At 40.3% G+C, this 23,415-nt stretch overlaps 1 protein-coding gene across 1 annotated transcript; it reads right to left on the bottom strand.

The window, feature by feature from the left end:
* Positions 1 to 4,909: 4,909 nt before the first annotated feature.
* Positions 4,910 to 22,922, bottom strand: LOC139624934 (sterile alpha motif domain-containing protein 9-like). The gene is made up of 4 exons (XM_071484372.1): positions 20,123 to 22,922; positions 11,408 to 11,469; positions 11,250 to 11,318; positions 4,910 to 10,963 (listed from the first exon to the last, which is right to left on the bottom strand). Exons 3-4 carry the CDS (start codon positions 11,271 to 11,273, stop codon positions 6,464 to 6,466), a joined length of 4,524 nt encoding a protein of 1,507 aa, XP_071340473.1. The 5' UTR covers positions 11,274 to 11,318; positions 11,408 to 11,469; positions 20,123 to 22,922; the 3' UTR covers positions 4,910 to 6,463.
* Between the last annotated feature and the right edge of the window lie 493 nt (positions 22,923 to 23,415).

Genomic DNA, 23,415 nt, shown 5'->3' with positions numbered 1-23,415 from the left:
TTTTATTAATTTCCAAACAAATAGAAAACATTACAGTCTTATACAGCAGTTCTACTACTCACCCAACCCCAAAAATAAGACAAAAATACAACAACACACCAGTGCTGTTAACTACTGCCAATGTCTGTGGACTGGCACCCACAAATCTAGCACACCTGGCATTAGCTCAATCAGCTATCGCTGCACTGCCCATACCGCCTTATTTTAACAGAAAATACTATTTACAGCTGTTGGAACTTAACATGTCTTTCCATCCTGGATAATATATGGAAGCAATACATTTTAGTCTCTGGGCTTGGACTCTAACTATACCTGCATTTGCAAAATACTGAGAATTGCAGTGCAGCATGTCTGATATTTTACCTTTAGATCAGAAATGTGTTGGGTTGCATTGTTCACAGACTCCTGTTGTTGCTGAGTGAGGATGAGTTGAGGTGGTTCTAGACGTACAGCTGGGAACTCTTCCTCATCAAACGTAGGCGGTGTTTGAATCCCATACTGCGCTAGGATGGCATCAATGTTTTGGTCGCTGTATGGATTTTCCCCAAACACATTGTTGACAGCTGTGCTGTCTGCTCTGATGTTTTTGAGCATGCCATCTGTCCAGAGTTGAGTTGGTGTGTGATTATTTTCTGTTCACAATGGGTGGAGGTTCCAGGCCTGTCTGAAGTGCTCCAGTCTGTTTTGAATCTCAGGATGATAAACAATATGCAGTGAAAGTCTGTGAACATCATTATCTGGGTTTAGAACCTCTGAATCCTCTAACACATGGTAAAAGTGCTGCAACACATGCACAAATACATCACGCCAAAGTCTTTCAATTCTCTGATTGTGAACCGATGCTCCGGTTATGAACCCTCTGTGTTCAAGTCCTTGAACGAGATGCATGAAGAAAGCCACAAGGAAGTTTTCACCACCATGGTCAGATCTGACTCTTGATGGTAGGGCGTAGAGGCATGTTGCTTTCAAGAACTGAGAAAGCACTGTTGTGGCACAATTGTCTGTGCTGCAGTTGAGGTAAGTAATCAGACGCGAGTATCCATCAATTGCACCGTGAATAACAAAGCCCCATCTAGAAAGAACAAATAAAATCATTACTTGAAAATGATAATACTATTGACAGTAGTCTGGAAATAATATAGCTGTTCACTTTTCAAAATATTGTGGTGGCAAAAATGTTTTACCTTGTTCAATAATTGAAAAAGAAGATCTTCACGCATCAGCTGTCTTTCTTGAGTTTAATAAACATTCATGAATGGAGTCACACAAACACAACCGAACAGCAGTACAGTCAGTGAGTGAGTGGCCTGAAGATGTTTTCCAGGGCCACAGTCTTACAGTCCCAAAACACATTCCACAAAGATGAGATGCGATCCTCTCTTTCACCTGCTTGTCTCTCCCCAGACACAATGTCACTGTAATCCACAGCTCTGTCTCCACCGAGGTCAAACGAGCTACCCTTATCATGAACAGAAAGGCAGACGGGCAAGACCTTCACATATATTTGTCTACACGTGTTTATCATGGCGAGGAAGGCAAGGCCATCCTGATATCTTGTCTCCATGTGCTCATCATCAGCTCATCCAGAGGTCTCCTTCATAGCCACGAAAAGGGTGTACAAAGGTTACTTCAAAACTTCATTAGAAATACACACACAGTCTTTGCTTACACAGTTTTGCATAGTCACACATGAGTTATATCAAAATTTCCCATTACAATATAAAAAAGAATGACAAGTCTGGTAATAATAACCTTATGAGACGCATGTTCCCATCAATGTGCCACAAACTGTTGGGGTAAGGTACATGATAAACACGTCTGGCAACTGTCAGGCTCCATCTCCTTGCAGCAGCAGTAGGATTTACTCGTGTCAACATCTCACGTACCCTGGACCACGTAACAAGCACACCTTGTGTGCGCAACAGGGCTCTAATCATCTGAACGAGATTTTTTGAAAAGATCTAAATTGTCATGATATTCACAAAACATTAGCACACAAATGTGAATTAAATACAGCCTAAAGATGAAGACCACCAATTACCTCATTTCCAGAATTAGGATATTGGCTCTGAAGTTGCCTCACACGTTGTTCTAGTTCATCATCATCTATTGCAGACAGCATACTTCTAATAGGTATACCCATCAACTTTGACTTCTTGTACAGAAATGATGAGGAGCATCCTAGTATTTCAGCAATTTTTGCAATTGTATGGCCTTGCTTCAGCAGAAATTCAATGTGTTCTCTGGTAACATCAATGGCTGGTCGGCCTCTTCTCCCTACAAAAAGAAAAAGTACATAATTTTAAGTGTTAAAGCAGCATTCCGCTATTTATTATTTGTAATATCAACATACTAATTCTCATACATGCATTGAAATTATATAGTTAATGAATAGGCCAGTAGGCTATGCTGAAGGAAATGCAAAAATACAGCAGGCTATTTATTGCTGTGACCAGTGGACATAACAGTGGTGTAAGACCTATGTTTAATGATTGTGTAACAAGCACATGGATAGTAAATTAATAAATATAAACAATTATTGCTATGCATAATTCGTTTGTGAAATATTAATTCTGTTTTAACATGATGCAACTGGGATGGGCTTTTTATTTCTCTTAGTTATAGCCTTCCAGTAATTTTTGACTTCATAGGCTTTACTTTATATTTACTAGGCTATACTTTCATAAGAGTGGCTTGTATTGTTTTTGTGTGGTGGGTTCTCATTGACGACACCATTACTAGAGAAGAGCAAGTATTTTATTGAACTTGTCTTCATCAGGTTAGACAGGAATAACAACACAGTCTGACCCCTGTGGTTCCCACTGCTCACTGAACCCCGAACGCCTCCTGCTGTCTGGGAATATAAGCAGCAATAATATAAATCACTGATAAGAAAATATGCATTTGCTGATGGGGGCAAATTGTTTTTTGTTTTTAATGTTTTTTTTTTTTGTTTTTTTAAAAAAAGGTATTTTGCCTTTAATCAATAGGACAGTGAAGAAAGAAACAGTAAATGTGGGGAGGACAGTAGGGAATGACATGCTGTAAGAGCCGCCAGGCCAGCCGGGCTAGCCGGGCTGCTCAGAGTGTCCTTGTGGTAGCCTACTATTGGACCTATAACCATTCGTTTTTTGTTTATTTTTTCTTTAATGACAGATGAACGAAATCCCTTCCGACTCGGTTCAGGTTGCCCATGCATTTTTTTTTTTTTTTGAATTTATATTTGTTGTTGTTGTTTTTGTTTTTCTCAACCTCTCCACCTGCAAAAATGTCCGCAGGGAACACATCGCCAAGAGGCCTACATGTCCCCACAACACCGGTATATAGGCAAAAATATTAAATATTAACTTAACAAACAAATCACACCAATGCGCCTGACGGAGAAACGTCGGTCTTCCCCAGCCTGGAAATTTGCGTCGATTAAAGTTTTCAATTCAGCCAAACTGCTTTTGAATTCATTGTTTGTGTTTGGTGATAATAAATGTTCAATTCTTTCAATATTTCTTTCACAGCTTTTGACAGAACGACATTCTCTCTCTCCACAAATCCCCTCTTTGAGGGCTCTTTCAATTTCATGGCATTTTCTTGTTGTTTTCTCAATCACAGCCAATGCCATCCTGCTTCTTTCTGAACTGACTTCTTCTTCTTCTTCTTCTCCTTCTTCTTCTTCTTCTTTGGCGTGGAGGGGAAGTGACGTAATTCTGGATATCTAAAATAGAGAAACGTCATGCATGACGTTTGAGATATCTTTAATTTCAATCTGCTTAGTCAAAACTGAATTACAGATATCTGCAATTGTAATTTAAGATGTGTGACAAGTTGAGTGACGTTTTCAGTGACGTCATTGCAGATATCTTTAATTCAGTTGTGCCTAGTCAAAACTGAATTACAGATATCTCTATATGTCGTTTCGCCTAGTCACAATTACGTTACAGATATCTTGAATGAAAAATACGACTATCCAAAATGTAATTACGACTAGTCAAAAATATGTTGTTGATATCTACAATGTTACAATGTTATGTTCCGGATAGTCAAACTTAGCTTTTAAATGTTAAATCCGCTTGCCATAGTATTCTGTCTGTTGGACATGCTGACTCATGGTGACACTTTCATGGCTTAGTGGATCACTTGACAGAGCCATTGTTACTGTTATTGGCACAGCGTGACACAGGTGTTAGGTCAGTGTTGGTGCTTGGTTTAGGTTAGAGGAGAGACACCAGCTCCTACAACCCTTTATGGGTTGGTCTGAGTGGCTTCCCTTTTTGTCTTTTTCTTTCTTCTTTTCTGCTGTAATTTTTGTTATTTTCTCTTATTCTTTGTTTAGTAATAAATAGTTAGTTTTTTTCTGCTGCATAACTCCTTTTAGTCATACTGGTCTGCTTTTTTGTGAAAAAGCCTTGTACAGGTCTTAACACCTATTGCTTTTTTTCTTACAATAGCAAGTGAAACTGTCTGCTGTGAGTAAGGCCTGTGACTGTGAGTCGCCTGTATTATTAATTTTTTTTTTTTTTTTTTCTCCCCACTGTGTGACAAAACACTGCTAAACTCTTAACATTCAGCATCCAAGCCAGGAAATGGAGATAATAAAATTTAAGTGAAGAAACAACGGAGGAGCATTTAACAGCAAAATGATACAAAAAGGGTTAAATTAAAACTGTTCAGCACTCCTGATGATTTAGAGTCTTCTCTCAGTACAGTAGTCACAGTTACAGTTATCATTAGTGTCAGCTTTACAGAGTTGAGATTATCCAGCGCTGCTGTAGTCTATATCTTATTGGATGTGACCTAGTGGAGGTGTTTCCACCCTATGACACCACAGGTGCTTGGAACATGTTATTTCTCATTAAATACTGAATGTCCAGGCTGGCCTGCTGTGAGATGGTACAGAAGAGAAATTCTGCAACAATTAAATTTTATATATTGTTTTAATTAATAAAGTATTTTATCACAACCAAGAGGATAAACACTATTGAAAACCAACAGAATTTTTTTTTTTTTTTTTTTTTAAATAACTTGTAAAAGAAAATCTTCATTAAAAACAGCATTTGGATAAATCAACATAATTCATTCACCTTATCTTACAAGTGACGTACTCTTAAAACTAAATTCACAAAACACACACACACACACACACACACACACACACACACACACACACACACAAACGCACTCTCACACACAGCTGAATGTCTGACAAGAAATTTGGTGAGGGCCAAATTTGAGGAGAGGAGTGACTTTCTTTTCACTCACTGAATATTTACGTCAACATTACCTCAAGGAAAAACACAAACACATGACCTCATAACAAAAGGCAGCTCAACAGTCTGTACACTCTGTACAGTATTTATCAGGGCTCCAAGGACTCAGTGACTTGAAATCATGTGTGGTGATAATAAGAGAAACATATTCACAGTGCAGCAGATAACTGCATATTTTAGGGAAAATCTTTTGAAATGTGTTCACAAGTACTAAACTTGGCACAAATCCTCCTTGGCTATTACTCTATTGATCAAACATGTCAGTCACTTGAAAATTCAAAATGGCTGCCATTTCCAAGATGGCCAATATTTCCTGCAAGGAAGTTTACCCATAATTTTTTTTTTTATTTATCTTTCAGACTAAGATATTAGAATATTTTTCCTTTGGCAATGATTTTGCAGACAACATGACAACAGTTTGTCCGAGTCAAAGCTTAAGAGCATGTGTAATTCAGTGTACAACAAACAAGGTTTGGTTGCTAACGTGCGAGCTAGCTAGCACAACACTACAGGTGCCAGGTCTAAGAGCTATTGAGATCATTTGAAGCATGTCTTGTGCCAATTTTGGTGCTTGCATCCACATTTGATAGATTATTACAGTCACCTGCTGCACTAAATGTAATACTTAATGACAAAACATAAAAGCTGGAACATTTGAAATAGTATTTCAAACAGATACATTCATGAATAAACACAAAAAATAAGAGCACAAGTGAGATATTCTGATGCAAATAACATACATTTGTTCAAAGGTTAATTGTTCAATAATGGAACATGTAGGTTAAAAGATAATACAATTTATATTATTGCAATGATGAAGGTTAATTTCATGGAACAATATTAAATTGCTACATAACACATTTAATCAGTTAATGCAGAGACAGAAGGTAACTTTTGAATTTCTTCTCAAAACAACTATTTACAATAAACTTGTGAGCTACAGAAAAAAAAAATATGAATACCAGACATTTTTAAAAGGTTTCAGTGTCCCTTTTAAGATATCTCTTCTTGTCAAGGTTATACTTGACAAATGTTTTACAAAAAAATTGGTATCAATAATGTAAGAGCCACACAAGAAAACACATCAAATTAAACAAGCAACTCAACCACTTTTTGAGGTATACTGAATAATACACAATACTTAGCTAAAAATGCTCATCAGTACAAATACTTATACTAATGGAACTGTGTGCTTTTAAGACTTAGTTAATGTCAAGTGCAAGAGGACCTTTCAATGAGAAACCAGTGTAGAATGACACTTTTGACCCCTCAGCGCGCCCGCTAATCTGATTTCGAAACATTGGAGTTACTTCGATTGGGATACAAGTATCTGCCAGGATCAAATTGTTCTTCACCCTGCCGGTAACCCTGCACAGGACCTCCTCCACCTTCTTCTCCTTCCATATTCTCCCATTTTCCCACATGGAGGCAAACTGTTCTGGCCCAGCCATGATGCACCTTTTGATTTCCCTGAGGGGTACCAGTCGTTCATAGCCCTGCTTCTTCCCCAAAAAGAAATGGACAATGGGACTCTTTCCATTGTACATTTCCCTCATCTCTGTATGATAAAACATCCTCAACTGTGAGATGTACTTCCCCAGACTTCTACATTGTGGACGGCGCTGCTGTGGCCACAACAACATAACTGCAATGAAGTGCAGTGGTAACATGTCATTTATTTGAGTCTGCTCGCGAAGAACTTGTTCAAGGAGATCAATTAGTTTCTGGTATGGACGAAGGTATTGTGATTGCAGTTTGATACAACTCAACACAACATTGACGTAGATGAAATTAATTCTCTCCTTCACAGTTGGGTTGTGATGACAAACAAATTCATAATGTCTGGCTATTTTCGCCATTATTTCAGTTGGGATGTCATTTGAGAGATAATTCAGGATCCCAGAGTACGTATCAGCTTTTTGCATCTCCAGGAATTGTCGTACCTCATGTAGTTTGAGCATGACAGGTATGGATTTGTTCTTCCAAAGAAGTGCACAATCTGTCTTGCAGAAAAGCTTGGCATACACTCTGAAACATCTGCAAAGCTCATTTTGGGCTACTTGTTCACGACTGTCTTTCATTCCAAATCTGGAGCCCAAGTTCACATAGAAATTGTCAAGGAGGTCAAAGTTCACTTTCATTCTGTATTTCAGGTTGTACAGTAAATCCTCAAACTGTCTGAGAATATTGTAGTAGGATCTATGTTTGTTGTACCATTTGTCACATTTCTCTACATTCTTAAGTTTCATATCTCCAGAGAGAACCTGACTCATTATGTCATGGCGGACACTGTCCTTTGAAAATATTGGGGTCTTTGCCAGCACTTCAATGACAAGTACTCCAACCTGAATTTCTCCCAGGCACCCTGATGTATTGAAGGGGCAGTTGTCTGTCTTGATTTTTAATCGCTGAATTGACTCCTTCTTTGCAAGGCTCTGTGTTTCCTTGAATGCATCTATTGCTGACTGAGCCATTTTGAGAAACATGTTCAACATTTCATGACTAATGGGCTCTTCCTTGTAGTTTGCAATAGCATTCTTCAGCTCATGCTTGATGACTTGTGCTGATGTGTCTGCAATATATGAACTGTCTGTGGAAAGATCTTTTGCTTTCCCTGCCCAAAATTTTGCCTGTGTGAATTCTTTCTTTTTTAAGTAATAATACCGGGCTACTAACTGAGAGACAATGGCATCTTTCTCAAATCTTTTTGATGCATTTATCAGCACTACCTCTTCCAGTCCCGGAGTTTCTTTTGCAATGTCTTGAATGAGTGGAGAGAACTGAGATTCCTCCTCCAATGAATAATGTCTCTTCACCAAAATGTGGTGAACATCTTGCAGGAGTTTGTCTTTGCCTTGCGTGCACTCATACAGCTTATCTGTGGTCAGTAGAAGGTCAGCAATATTAGCTTTGTGCACATTGTGTGCTGTTGCAAGTTCCTGCAAACATTCTCTTGCGATACTTGAATGGATCATTTTTACAGCTTTGAACTCTACTTTACCCTCAACTAAACAGCTGTCAATTAAAGTGGAAAATTTCCCAAATCCTTCTTCCACTTTGATGGTTCCACAATATGGTTTTGGTTGAAGATCAAGATACTCCTCACACAGAGAGACTGAGAGAGATGCACCCTTGCAGTACACATTCAACAGAACTAAAACAGCCAGGAGTTCTGCATGTTTCTGATTCTTGTTGAAACTCTTCAGAGTGTTGTGGACAATACCCTGAATATACTCTGGCTTAAAGTTCTTCTTCATGATCATGAAACCATAGAATGTTTCAGCATTCTTATGTGTTTTCTCTATTTCCACAAGTTTTTCCTCAAACAGTTTCTGCTCTATATCAGAGAGATTATTTCCAATGTATACAGTGTCTTGAGTTGGTTCAATCAACCCAGAGAACTCTGACCTCATACAGTTCAGGAGGAATACCTGTGCAGACTTAGACTGAATGTCTTTCTTCTCACATTCTTTTTCAATGAGCTGCTGCAAGTCAAATACTTTATCCATATCATCAAAGTCATCTATCATCAGCATAACGGGGACCCGTGGCAATTGCTCCTTATGGACATACGTTAAAAGTTTGACCACTTGTTCTGCTACTTCAGTGAAGTCTGCATTGTTGTCTTTAAGGACAGCACAGCAGAATCTGTCCCGGAGAGCCCACAAAGTATGCATGGCCAAAGTTGTTCCACCACATCCAGGTACATGAAGGAGGTTGAACAACACACAGGCTTTTCTCAGGGAGCACAAGTCTGGTATGACTGTGTTCATGATGTAGTCGAACCTGTCTCGTTTGACGAATGGTGTGGATCCAGGCTGCTCTGAGAAATAAAAATTCCACCATGAGACTTTTCCTCCTCTGTAGAAGTTCTCCTCTTTGACAATTTTGTCCTCATTTCCGCCTTCACACTGGTTCACACACAGGACCTCTAAGTTATTCAGGCTACGCTCCTCTTTTTTCTCAAGAAGGACTCTGCTTCCCTGACCACAGGGTAGGAAACGGCTGGATCTACGATTTTTTGACAAAAGACTAAGGATGGTGCCATTGACTTCAGCAAAACTGAGCTCATATATACATCTACTAGAGATGTTGATTCCACACCGAGCCTCGATTAGGTCATTCCAGGAGGTAAATGCATTTTCACTATCACATATACAAAGGATTTGTTCTGTGCCTTTGAGCTCCTGCCAAAATGTACTGAAGGTCTCAACAAGTGGGTCGATCCTTTCACTCACTGTTGACCAGAGTAAGAAAATGACGAGGAATCTCTTGTTTGGAAGCACATCTTTCCGACACAAGAAAGAAATCACATCTCGAATGGAGGCTCCCTTGTCCATTAACCACTGGTCTATGTCTGAGGGTGCCTCATTCTCAATACCCCCATTACAGAATACCCAGCTGGTGTTTCGTGTTAATTTCAACTTGTTTGCAATGTCCTCAATTGGTCCTGTGATTTTATACTGTGCTGGTAAATGGACATGTACTGGACTCTGCTGGTCAAATTGATACTGTAATCCATTTTTAGCTGATTCTGGATCAAAGTCCAAAACTGCTGTTGGATTCAGCTCTACAAGAAACCCCAGTGATTCAAACTGGCTTGAATGTGCTTTGTTAGTTACTATCACATAACGCTCAAAGTGTGACATATCTAAAGAGAGGGATCCACCAGTTATCATCTGACTTAATCTAGAGCCTTGAGTACTGCTTTTTATCACACTGACGTGTTTCTCTTCAGCTTGTTTTCGGAGTTGTGATCGTTGTTGCATATTGTCAACAAACTTGTTGTACTCCTCCATAGGTTTGGCAGATGTGGTTGGTGTGAGGAGATTCCTGCTGCTACCACCATCTCGGACAAAGAACTGTTTTGATTGTTTTGTTTCACTTTTGACTGTTTCTTTATCTTTTGCTTTTTTCTTGGCTTTTTTTGTGTTGTTCAAAGTGTGGTAGATGTTTTCTCCACAGATTGTAGAGTCAGGAACTATGTCGACTTCTATCACATATTTGTCAGATGATGTCATATTCTTATTGAGAACTCCAACAAATCGAACAGGTCTGATGCATCTTTGAGCAGCCTCTTTGTGTTTGTACTCAAAACAATCATGAATGGCAGGTCGTAATGCCTTTTCATAAGCCTCTTTGTCCTTAACAACCAATCCCAACACCTGACCGTGGGTGAAGTCCGGGTCGTCCCCTATTCCAAAATGTATAGTACCATTGGTGCAGCTATTCATGCAGGCAGCTGCAAAGCGAATAACCTCACCAGTGAATTTGATCATTTTTGTTTCATCGGGTGTATTGTAAAAACCTTTGTACTCATGACAGGGCTCAATCAAGTCCGAGGCACCTGATTCTGTAACATCAAGAATACTGCTCTCCATGTATCTATATGTATCATGGTACCTACAAAATGGATAAGGCTTGCATGATCTTTCTGGCTGGGTTGTAGAGCTTATTGGCCCCGCTGTCTTTAATTTCTTTGCCTCATCTCTGGCATGAATGATAAGTTTTGCTGGTCCATAAGTCATACCCATTTTGTTTAAGTCTGCTGTATCTAAAAGCAAAAGACTACGCCCACTTATGTTTTGCTGAAACAGTATTTCTGCATCTGTGTCTTCCACATCATCCAACTTGAGAGCCCATTCTCTCACTTGATGTTTAGTCCAGTCATTGATGTCGGGTGGCAGATCCTCCTCCTGAGTCTAAAAAAATAAAATAACGTAAAATAAAATATGCTGTTAGTGTTTCCTCATTTTCACTGATATCACTGCATAATGATCATATTTAGCATTGAATATTTAAGTGTGTTAATGCACAATGACTTGAGCGGTTCAATGCATAGGAAGTGAACAAATCTTTAAGTTATGTTAGTTTCATATCTTTATCTTAAGGCACATTTGGAAATAATGTAAAATCTATGATACTGACAGTTTTAAATAATCTGAATTTCAGGGAAAGATGCTGCTATTCCATTAAACTATTATTTACCTTCATTTCACCTTGATCTGTCATAACAGCATGGATTCCTTCTTCACAATTATAACTTCTTCACTGTTCCTGCAAAAAAAATTAAAAAATTAATTTAACAATAGAAGACTAAACACCATACTTGTAGCAACACACCATATCATAGATTTCAGACTTACCTTCATTGTTGCTAGTCACCCATGATAGCTGGCTCATTTTTCACAAATCTTGACCATTAATGCTGCAAAAGAAAATATACATATCAATAAATTGATGTACAAAACAAATGTCTCAGCATATCTCAATAGTGCAGGTGTTGCTATGACCTAACCTCAGGACAGATAACAAGAGAGTTGGTGAAGAGGAGAGTGATATGCTTCTGCGAAGGAAAATCTTCATGTGAAAACCCAAATGTATAGTTTTTAACTGGGAATAGACAGCACTGCCACCATCCACGCCTACTTTACACGTCATTGTATTGTTTGTCCAGTTTGAACTATGTTGCACCAATGAACTGATGGAATCCTTTTATATAGTCATACATATTGTCACCCTCCTGCTAGTGATGCTGCCTTTGGTTATTTGCACGATAATACTAAGACCCTTTAATTGTATTTCTGATTTGCTTGATTTAACTGTTGCTTTTTTTCATGACCTGCATGTCTTATTGTGCTGCTCTGTACAAAGCACTTTGTAATGTGGGTTTAGAAAAGTGCTCTATCAATAGAGTTCTCATCATTATTATTGTTATAAAGCTATAAAATGATTTTTTGTGCACTTAAAGGATTTTGGCAGTTAAGCATTTTGATGTCCACATACGTTAAAAACCGTGACTGGAAAAATGTATCTGTGTAAATGATCTTTCAGTTTTTAAATGTTTCTAAAAGGAAATGGGGAAAAAAATACAAACCCTCTTAAATCTATTTCTCTGGCCTTAGTTTATTATTATTGAGGGAGGTGGAATGTAATAGTCACTGGTTATCTTATCAGTTATTTTTCTTAGTTCTCAACACAAGTTTTCTAGTGGAGACCATGAATGACTAATAACCCTCATTGTTGAATAGTGCTCTCAATTAATGGATGTTTATTTGTTTTCTTAATAATGGGGCAAACATTTAATTTAATTTGATTCACGAGCCACCTGGTTAATAAAAGGCCTCCTGCACGCAGCTGTTTTGAGTTGCAGTGTGCGGGTGGACTGAGACACAGCAGAACGTTTTCTTTGTCTTCCTTTCCTGCAAATTCGGTGCTACCTGGGTTCACAATGAGTAGCCGCTGTGTCGTGCTGCTCTGCCAACAGGTTATGGGCCCAGAGAAACCCAGAGACAGCAGCGTGTTCCCACCAATGTACCGGTGATGATAGCACGCTGTTAGCACCATGGGCGGACGGGCTGCAGACGCGAGCCGCCATGGTAGCCGCTGGTCGCGGCTCCTGTTTGATGGAGATGAAAAAAGTTACGAGTTATGGGAGGCGAAATTTTTGGGCCACCTTCATTTACAAGGGTTAAAGGACACTATTTTAACAGAGCCCATGACTGAATGAGCTGCGAGAAGATGCGGAAAAGAATGCTGAAGCCTATGCTGAACTCATTCAGTTTCTGGACGATAAAAGTTTGTCGCTGGTGATGCATGAGGCTGCCGATGACGGGCGGGAAGCCCTACAGATTTTAAGAGACTACTACCAAGGTAAAGGAAAGCCACGCATCATAAGCCTCGATACTGAACTGACTTCGCTTCAGAAGTCAGACAGTGAAAGTGTGACGGAGTACGTGATCCGGGCAGAGACCGCAATCACAGCGCTAAGAAATGCCGGTGAGATACTAAGAGATGGACTATTGGTAGCGATGGTTTTGAAAGGTTTGCCAGAGTCCTTCAAACCATTCGTGATTCATGTCACACAACGGGATGAGACGATGTCGTTTGCTGAATTTAAAACAAAGTTACGCAGCTACGAGGACACAGAGAAGATGCGTGCCACAGCAACAGATGACAACGTAATGAAGGTGCAGCAGCAGAGAGTGAGACCCGCCGATAAAGGTGAACGGGGAGCTGAGAGGGTCGCAGTGGACGTGGTGTGCTTCAGATGCGGCCTAAAGGGACATCTGGCCAGAGCCTGCCAGCGTAAACTATGGTGCAGTCACTGCAAGAGCACCACACACCGGGACACGACCTGCAGACGGAAACAGCGCCGGAATCAAGACGACGCACGTAAGGTCTCCAGGGAGACAGATGACCAGGACATGTACGCCTTCAGAGTGAGCGAGAGGGCAGCAGAAGTCAACGGGAGGGGCCTGATGGTCGACTGTGGGGCAACCTCGCACATCGTCACGGACCTTGCCAAGTTTAAGAGGTTTGACGACCGGTTCCAGGCCAAGACACACTGCGTGGAGCTGGCGAACGGCACGCGGTGCATGGGCGTGGCAGAGCGCAGAGGCGATGCTAAAGTTTGTCTGATCGACAGCAAAGGAAGACACCTGAACGTAACGCTGAGGCAGGCGTTGTATATCCCATCCTTCTCACAAGACATTTTTTCTGTGACAGCAGCCACTGCCAGCGGAGCGACCGTGACCTTCAAGAAAGGGAAGAACGCTCTGATCCACAAAGACGGTACCAAATTCCACATTCACGTACATGATAGACTATTTTATTTGCACACAGTAAATAATGGTGAATGTGATGATCAATGCAATAGTTGTCATGACATACAGACTTGGCATGAGATACTGGGACACTGCAACTACAATGACATTCAGAGGTTACAAGATGTTGTGGACGGTATGAAAATTAAAGGTTCAACAAACAAACCTCTACATTGTGAAGTGTGCACCCAGGGGAAGTTTTACCAGACCCGAAATAGAGACCCTGATGTGAGGGCTAAAACCCCTCTAGAGCTTGTACACACAGACTTGGCAGGACCAATCCACCCAGAGTCTAGAGATGGGTACAGATATGCACTTTCATTTACTGATGATTTTTCCAGTACAGTGTTTGTATATTTCTTAAAGAACAAAAGTGACACAGTCCTAGCTACAGAGAAGTTTCTAGCTGATACAGCCCCATATGGCAAGGTGAAATGCTTCAGATCTGATAATGGTACAATGGTCCGTCCGGGACCCGATCAAGGATGTCTCCATGGCAACTTGCTGTGTTATCGCGATGACACCCCGCGAACTGAGGCACTGATTGTGAACTAGACGAAGCGACTCTCCAGGCCTATGCACACACACACATTCACGGACACCTCTTACATGTACATATGCAACTCACACCAACCCCCAACCCCATCCCACGCCTTCGCCGCTTCCTCCCATCCAGTGCGGCAGGCTGGGTCCGATGGCGGCGCCTTAATGGCAGCGGCTGTGGCTGGCTGCCTGTCTGCACTGGAACCACCTCCTCCCCCCTTTCCCCCCTCCCCTGGAGCAAATTGTCTTGAGTCATTGTGTTGTAAGATGTGGTTATATATGCTTATGTTGCTGAGGTTTTTTTTCCCCACACTGTACCCCCCCCCCCCCCCCCCCCCACCTTTTTGCAGCGCAGTCATCCTGTTATGTCTGTCTTACTATATGTTGTATGCCCTATGTGTAGACGGGGTGATTGTTGTAATTTCGCTGTAACTGTACTTGTACTGTTACAGTGACAATAAAGCTCGATCATCATCATCAATTCACAGGAAAAGAGTACCAGACTTTGCTCATTAAAAATGCGATAAGACATCAGCACCTTACTCTCCTCACCAAAATGGTACTGCTGAGCGCAATTGGCGCACACTTTTTGACATGGCAAGGTGTATGCTAATTGAGAGTGGTTTGCCAAAACAACTGTGGACTTATGCGGTCCAGACTGCTGCTGTGATTAGAAATAGGTGTTTTAATAAACGCACAGGGCAGACACCGTTCCAAATGTTGACAGGAAGACGGCCCAACTTGTCTAGAATGCAAAGGTTCGGCTCAGAGTGTTTTGCTTATAAACAAGACAAGCGAAAACTTGATCCAAGGTGTGAAAAGTGTGTTTTTATCGGGTACGACAAAAACAGCCCTGCATACATTGTCTACTTTCCTGACAGTAAGAAAGTGCAGAGGCACAGACTGGTAAAGTTTGTAGCTAAGTCAGGTATAGAACAACAGACACAGACTGGTTTTACACCTGATTATGAAGACTTCACACAGCACAGGTCCAGAAGTCCAGATCACCATTTTGCAGCAGAGCATAAACCTGAAGTGAGTCACCACCAACCACAGATGGTTGAGGTCAAGTGTGGGTATGAGTCTAGCCGATACCCCACTAGAGAGAGGAGAATGCCAGACAGATACACAGATAGCCATGTATCTAAATGTATGTCTGATGAGGAAACTGATCAAGTTCAGAGTAACATAGATTACTGTTATCGAGTGATGTGTAAAATACCTGTTTCATTTACAGAAGCTGTAACATCAGATAAATCAAGAGAGTGGGTAAAAGCAATGGATGAGGAAATGCATTCACTTATAGAGAACAACACATTTACCCTGACCAACTTGCCTGAGGGTAAGAAAGCAGTGGGGGGTAGATGGGTGTATGCTATTAAAACCAATGCTGATGGATCTGAGAAGTACAAAGCCCGATATGTTGCTAAAGTGTACAGTCAAAAGATTGGTGTAGATTATGAGGAGACATTTTCTCCTACCGCTAACATGACTAGTGTCAGAGTTTTGATGCAGAAAGCAGCACAGGAAAATTTGATTTTACACCAGATGGATGTGAAGACTGCCTATTTAAATGCACCCATTGACTGTGAGATTTACATGCAACAGCCGGAGGGGTACGAGTTAAAATCCCACACAGACAAAGAGTTGGTTTGCAAACTGGAGAGGTCATTATATGGGCTAAAACAATCAGGCAGAAACTGGAACAAGTTGTTACATGAGTATCTGACACAAAACGAGTTTATACAAAACCAGGCTGACCACTGTGCTTACACAAGGCAAAGAGACCATGAGAAGGTGATCATAGTAATTTGGGTTGATGACTTAATAATTGCAGCAAGTGATGAAAATGCTATGAATGTTACGAAGGACATGCTTACAGCAAGATTTAAAATGAAGGATTTGGGCAGATTAAGACATTTTCTTGGTATTGATTTTAACCAGAGTGACGACTGTGTAACAATGTCACAAGAAAAGTATGTTGGGAAGATCCTGGAACGGTTCAACATGCAAGATTGTAAACCTAGGTCAACACCTTGTGAACAAAAACTGAACTACACAGATGATGCTGCATTGATGAGTGATGTTGCCATATAAAGAGAGGCAGTGGGTAGTCTGATTTATTTGACTGTCTGTACAAGACCGGATTTGAGTTTTGTTGTAAGCAAACTGTCACAGTATTTTAGTGGACCTACTGAACAGCACTTTGGTACAGTTAAACATGTGTTGAGGTACCTCAAAGGCACAAGGGATAAGAAGTTGTGTTACAGGAAATGTGATGAGAACCTGCGTATACAAGCCTACAGTGATGCGAACTGGGCTGGTGATTTTAATGATAGAAAAAGCACAACTGGATATTGTGTAAGCCTGACGAAGGGCGGACCTCTAGTGTCATGGAAGACCAAAAAGCAGCCCACTGTAGCACTGTCTACTTGTGAGGCAGAGTATATTGCTCTGGCTGCAACCATTCAAGAGTGTCTGTACCTCACACAACTTTTAGATGGCATAGATAAACATCTGTATGCACTACCTAAGCTGTATGAGGACAACCAAGGCACAATTGCTTTAGCTAAGAATCCTGTCCGTAGACAGAGGTGTAAACATGTGGATATAAAATACCACTTCATACGGTCCATTGTGAATGATGGAAAGGTATTATTGGAGTATTGTCCAACTGATCACATGGTAGCAGATTTGATGACCAAACCTGTAACAAAATTTAAGTTAGTCAAATTTGCTAAGTTTATGTTTGGAGTTAACTAAAAGAAAAACCCTGGAAAGGTGATGATATTTTTCCCCCCTTTTGATTGAATGTAAATGTAATGTTGTTTTGTTGTTTGTAATAATGTGAGAGCAAGTGGGGGTGTTGAATAGTGCTCTCAATTAATGGATGTTTATTTGTTTTCTTAATAATGGGGCAAACATTTAATTTAATTTGTGATTCACGAGCCACCTGATGGGCGTGGTTAATAAAAGGCCTCCTGCACGCAGCTGTTTTGAGTTGCAGTGTGCGGGTGGACTGAGACACAGCAGAACGTTTTCTTTGTCTTCCTTTCCTGCAAATTCGGTGCTACCTGGGTTCACAATGAGTAGCCGCTGTGTCGTGCTGCTCTGCCAACACTCATCCCTTAAGTATTGTGGTTTAATTTAATCTGTTTGTTAACCTAAATGAAGAGGACCAAAGTGGATCCTGCTAAGTTGGCCTGAATATGCAGTTGAGTGTGCATATGGAAAGGATTTCAGCAACAACAAAAAGTTGGCCAAGCTCCCCTGCCTTTCAGGTAAGGCTGACAATCAACAAATTTGGCGTATGTGATGTGTTAGTACTGGTAAAATGTTTTGTACCAGCAACTACCTGTATAAAACTACCTGTTAAAAAACCTCCTGCACACTATCTTGCTTACTGCTGTAACATATATTCATCAGGTATCTGGGAAGCATTACCTCAGTTCCAGATACCTAGATGGTCCAATCAGAGGACCACAGAAATCAAACTGGGGGAAAAAAACAGACCTACGCCCCTTGACTGGACACACCCAAAAAAAAAAAATGTTAATGTCAACATTAAAGCAGTCAAATAAAGGCCCAAAGCCTTTTGCAGAATTTATGTTGTGTTCTGGATGAGCAGAGTGAAGACCAGTAGGATAGTCTAAAGTTCACAGTTTAGAATTTGAATATTCAAAGGATTTCCCTGTTTGCACAGTAACTCATGCACAGGAAGAAAACAGTGCAACAACGGGAAGGAACTGTGGGAGAAGTTGAAAATGCATATCCGTAAAAAAAACGTCTGACTGTTCAAAGGCATCCCCTTTGCTCTGACCTCTGGACTGCGACTCAGATCGACAAAGAGCCAGAGGAAAGATCCCTCCCTGGAGTTCACTTTAAAAGCTGTGGCTTCCTACAGAGGGTCAGCAGAGCCCTGTAAGCTGCATGGTGTTCGAGTGCACAACTGGAGACCTGCTGCTCATCCAGCCAGTGATAACTGGGCCACATTTGAGCAAACTGTGCTTCATAAATATTACCACCTTAGGGTTTTTCTGGCAGATCCCAGGCTAACCCTTATTACTTGAACTGTTGTGCAGAGTAATAAATGATTACACGACAATAAGACACACTTCATCTTTCAGTCCTGTGTGAGACAGGGTGTGTAAGGTAAAACTTCTGTGTATATGTGGAACTCAAGTGACGCAGACACCTGGTAAGTCAAACAGACTGAAGCATTGTAAATTCATAAATATCACTGTATTATATTTTATGACATGTTTTATTCAAGTTATTGTTAAATGCGACACACCTGTCATATAGAGACAGTTGCAGAGATTCTTTCTGACCACTACTGCGTGTGCCATGACACCTGAAATAGTGAACAGTGAAACAAAACCACCACTTAATAGTTACACCTGTGGCATTTATACCTGTACACTGCTTGTTATCACAAGTCACATGTTATCCAATAATATAGTCCTATTGTTTTACAGTATATAGTTTATTGCCCAACTGCAACGGGCACTGGAAAAAACAAGCAGAATAAAACGAAATAAAAATTAAATTATGTAATAAATGTGGAAGAACCAGTTTGGTCTTATGTTTCGTTACCAGCAGTGGCAGTGGCGCTGGTCTTGTTTTTTTTTTTTTCACTTGATGAATCTGTGTGTATGTGTGTCTGTTGCAGGAAGTACCACAGAGGCAGTTTTGAACACAGTCTGTCTGAACAAGTTTTGTCAGTGCAACAGCATCAATTCTGTGTAAGATATAAAACTGTACAGGTGTGTAGCTGACATCAAAATGAATGAGGCTGAGTTCAAAGATGGGTGCGGTCCAACCCATGAGTATAAACTGTATACTAGATATAATATAGTACGAGGTATCAAATAGTTCAAATTTACTCAGGAGAGTAGGCCTACTTCTGCATTAATAAATACAACCTTATAAGGGTGTGTGTGTGTGTGTGTGTGTGTGTGTGTGTGCATTTGTCTAAGAGAGAAAAAGGAAGCGTAGGTGCGTGGGGGGGGGGGGGGGGGGGGGGGGGGGGGTGTTGCGAGAGGGCAGCGAACGTTGGCAGCTCTGTTGTCACAGTCCATAGCTTCAGCGAACCGCGACTGGAAGCGAACCTTTCTGTCTGAGATCATTCCGCTTGTTCACAGAACTGCGGACTAATGGCTGTGAGTTCGCTTTGAGAGCTGAAATGGCCAAAGTGTGATTCACATCAGTAACAATGACCACACTGCAAGTTATTCATTCTCAAAACATCTATTTTCTCTGTCGTGTGTATTGTGTAATGCTGCAGTAGGATGCACTCGAAAATGATGATTTCTCCAGTGCGCTCTCTGGTGTGGTTAAAATAAAACCAGGAAGAAGCCGTTTTCGGGCTCGCTTACAATTCAACAGAGACAGTTCAAACAGAACGACCACAATCTCACTTCATAACTGTAGGACTGATCGAGGCTCTGTCAGGCTGCTACTTTTTAAACGTGTGAGGAATTATTGCAGTGTCAAAGCAGAAACGATAAGTTATAGACCTATTATCAAGTGTCGAAATCACACAAACCTCAAACCTGCAAGACCAACGTAGGAACAACAAAAAGACCTCAAACGAGCTGGTTACAGCATCATAACTCATGATATGTTCTGCATTTCAAATCATTCATACTGTGCCCGATCCGATTTTTCACACTGCTCAAATAAGATAAAAATACAAAACAACAAACATACCCATTCAGGACAAATGTCATCTCCATTCCTCGCTGTTTCTTGGTGAGGTCTTCGAGCGGAGCTGGTGTCACAGATTTCGACAAGAGCAAATAAAGCCACCTCTGTCCTGGTGCTGGCAGAGAGGAGAGGAGATCATTCCCGATGAAGCTGAAGATGCTCGCAGAGGGCGTTGAGTTCGGAGGAAAACGAAACCTAAGGAAGCAGTTCCTGTCAAACGCGTGTGTGCGTTTGCTTTAGTTCAACGAAACGATACCTAAAGAGATTTAATCTGTCTGTCCCTGTTTGTGTGTATCACCCTAATTAAGTATAATTATATGTTACGTCAAATGTGAGAAGTTCTTATATATGAACACAGATAAACTCACTGTGACCTACAGGGTGTGCATTCCAAAACGGTGATTTAGTGAGTGACAATCCTGAGGTTAAAGAGGTTCCAGAAAATCCACAGATCACTTTACCTCTGAGTCACAGACTGTGGTAACTTACTTGTATTTTGTTTTTGTTTTTGTTTTTGTTTTTGTTTTAAACCTAATTTAGCAAAAGGGAAAAAAATATAAGACAAGCCAAGGAGCAACTATACAAATGTGAGGAACAGAACTCAATTAACAACACACACACACACACACACACACACTATATTAGTAGAGTGATATACAGTGGATAATGTTTTTATAGCTAGATCAGAAGAAGAAGAAGAAGATTAGAGAACACAGCAAAAGAGGGGGTGCTTTTTTCCACTTAGAAAGTATGTGATACTTACCCAGAATAATCAGGTTGACAGTGTAAACACAAAATAAATTATATCATTTTAAGTAGTAAATTAATGAGAACCAAAACAGACCAAAACAAGGTGACTTAAGAACATTTTTTAAAATTATAGATGGACAATGGTTTCAGCCTCTGAACAACAACAGCTGCTCAGGTCTACTTCAAATGTTAATCATTTGTGCAGAAAATCACTAACAGGGTGTACTGCTGATATTTTTTAGAAGCGGTAGGACATAATACATAAAAGGAAAAGCAATGTCTCTTGAAAGAGGCCTTCTTTTTTTGTTTAAAAGCAAGACTTTCTGTTCTAATATTTTTACCATTTTTTTTAATTTTTCAGGAGGAGGTAAGGAAAGTGTAAACAGAGAAAATTGAACACTGAAAATTTGAATTGGTAACATTATAATTTCCGGTGAAAGAAATTAAATAAATCATAGACAAATGTTAGCCCATTGTCATACCAATCAGCTGTGTGTGTGTGTGTGTGTGTGTGCGTGTGTGTGTGTGTGTGCTTCTCAGCAGGGGCATGTCATGTCTGTGTTTGAAACTGCTCTGTGTTCCAAATAATTAATCAATATCAAAAAGTAACAGTGATACTACAAATACATTCAACTATTGACTCTAAAGGCTGCAATTACAGATTCATATTCAATGGTTTTTAAGCCGCCATTAACCTTATCCCTGACCACTTGCAATATCCGTTGGCATTGCATTTTTTATTGTAACATAAAAACGTATTATTAGTTAGATGGCTTTACCACTTTTTATTAAGTGTGCAAAGAATGGCATGGGTAGATAAGCCTTGATACTAATCATTTCTTCTCTGATGTTTTTCCCTTCTCTCTCTGAGATGCCAGTTTACTGCAGTCACCAGCCTCACCTCATGCTTCAGACAATATTCACTCAGTACTGCACTGTCGCTCCGTAGAATAACCTCCTGCTACTTCAACTTGTCCATGTCCTCTATTACTGCTTCAGTATTTTCCTTCAATTGCCACTTGAAAGCTTAGGTATAGAATTCATGAGTGAAACTCTGACTGAGGACACTGTTGATTTCCTCCTGAACAAAGGACAGGCTCAGCAATGGGGTATGTTCTGTGTCTGGTTGTGAATCATAAGTCAGGTTCTGGCACACTGCTCCTTTCCCAATGTTCATTGCAAATGATACCTGGCATCACATGCATGTTAAAGAGCAGCTAATGACTAGCCATGCCCTCTCCTAGCTGCAGTCTTAAGAAAGTCAACTTTTAACAGAGCAGAGAACATCTGCATCTAACACTGGTCTGATTTTATAGTTTGTCATCCTAGATCCTGTGAGTAACCACATCATAGACTTTTCAAATCTGTTCACTAGGATGGTATTTGCCATCAAATTGAGACAAAATCCCTCCTCTGACCAACACATTCTTGATCTTAGGTATATGAGGTATACCATGACCATATTAATTCCTAGAAATTTCTTAATTTCCTCTTTTATCACAGCCAGTTTTTCTTTTCCTTTTTAGGGTGAATACACATTTGTATTGTGCATTCTCTCATCTCACATTTTCTGGAAATAGATGCATTAAGACGTGTATTGTTTGTGTTCTCTCAACATTCACTGTCCACTCTCTTAAAGAGGAGGCATGTTGGTTTTCTTTGGCTTCCCAGACACTGCTGTTTCTTCTTTTTGATCTCTGTCAGGTGGTGCATCCTCAGCTCCCCTGTCACTACTGCTAACATTTGCAAATCCTTCTTTTTCTGGCAGCCATTCATTACTGCCACTATCATCATCTTCATTTGACTCAGGCATTTGCTCTACTGTCCTGCAGTCTGCACTTGAGCTCTACAAAATATAAAGACACAAATTGTTACTCACATAATGGAAATATAACAGAACAGAATATTGAAAAAAAAACAACTGCAAGTTAAATTCTAACAACTTAAATCAATTGATTTACTGTCAAAACAGGAACTGCAGATGACATATTTAAGAACAACAAAGTCACAGTAATAGTATGAATTGTAGCTAAAATATAGACAATGCTGCATGATGTCCTGTTTAGTGAGCAGACAACATATTATCAATACTTTTAAACAAGTGCATCACTCCTACTTACCTGCAAGGGTTTCCTACTATAGAAGGATTGGCAAGATACTCCTGGACCTCTATCGGCCATCTTGGTTTCGAGACATTTGCGTTGCATTCACAGCGACTGGGCAGTGGATGCCAGTATATGATGACACACACCTTGTTGTGGTTGATCTACACACACTCATTCACTGATGGAACAGTCATCTGAGGCAATTTGGGGTTCAGTGTCTTGCTCAAGGACACTTCTGCACGTGGAAAGCTGCACCGGATAACACAAACATATTTTTAATTTTGTTTTGTTATGTGTTTTGGCTGCTGGCAACAGTAACACTGAATAACCTGAACTGCAAAAAAATCTTAAAGTAAAGAAATAAAGTTCTTGTATAGGTCTTTCTGACCATGTCAATCATAATTTACTGGGAGCCAATTAAGAGAAATAAATTCTTATAGG

This window comes from Trachinotus anak, unplaced genomic scaffold (genome assembly GCF_046630095.1).
Source record: "Trachinotus anak isolate AG129_WGS33_773 ecotype Australia unplaced genomic scaffold, CSIRO_AGI_Tana_v1 ptg000001l, whole genome shotgun sequence".
NCBI lineage: Eukaryota > Metazoa > Chordata > Actinopteri > Carangiformes > Carangidae > Trachinotus > Trachinotus anak.
This window is presented reverse-complemented; position numbering and strand designations above follow the sequence as displayed.

What these genes read in the sequence shown, in the direction of transcription:
- LOC139624934 (XM_071484372.1), bottom strand. Translation starts at nt 11,273, where the DNA reads ATGACAGATCAAGGTGAAATGAAG. An exon ending in CAGATCAAGGTGAAATGAAG is followed by an intron (nt 10,964 to 11,249) that starts GTAAATAATAGT and finishes TTATTTTTTTAG; the next exon opens with ACTCAGGAGGAGGATCTGCC.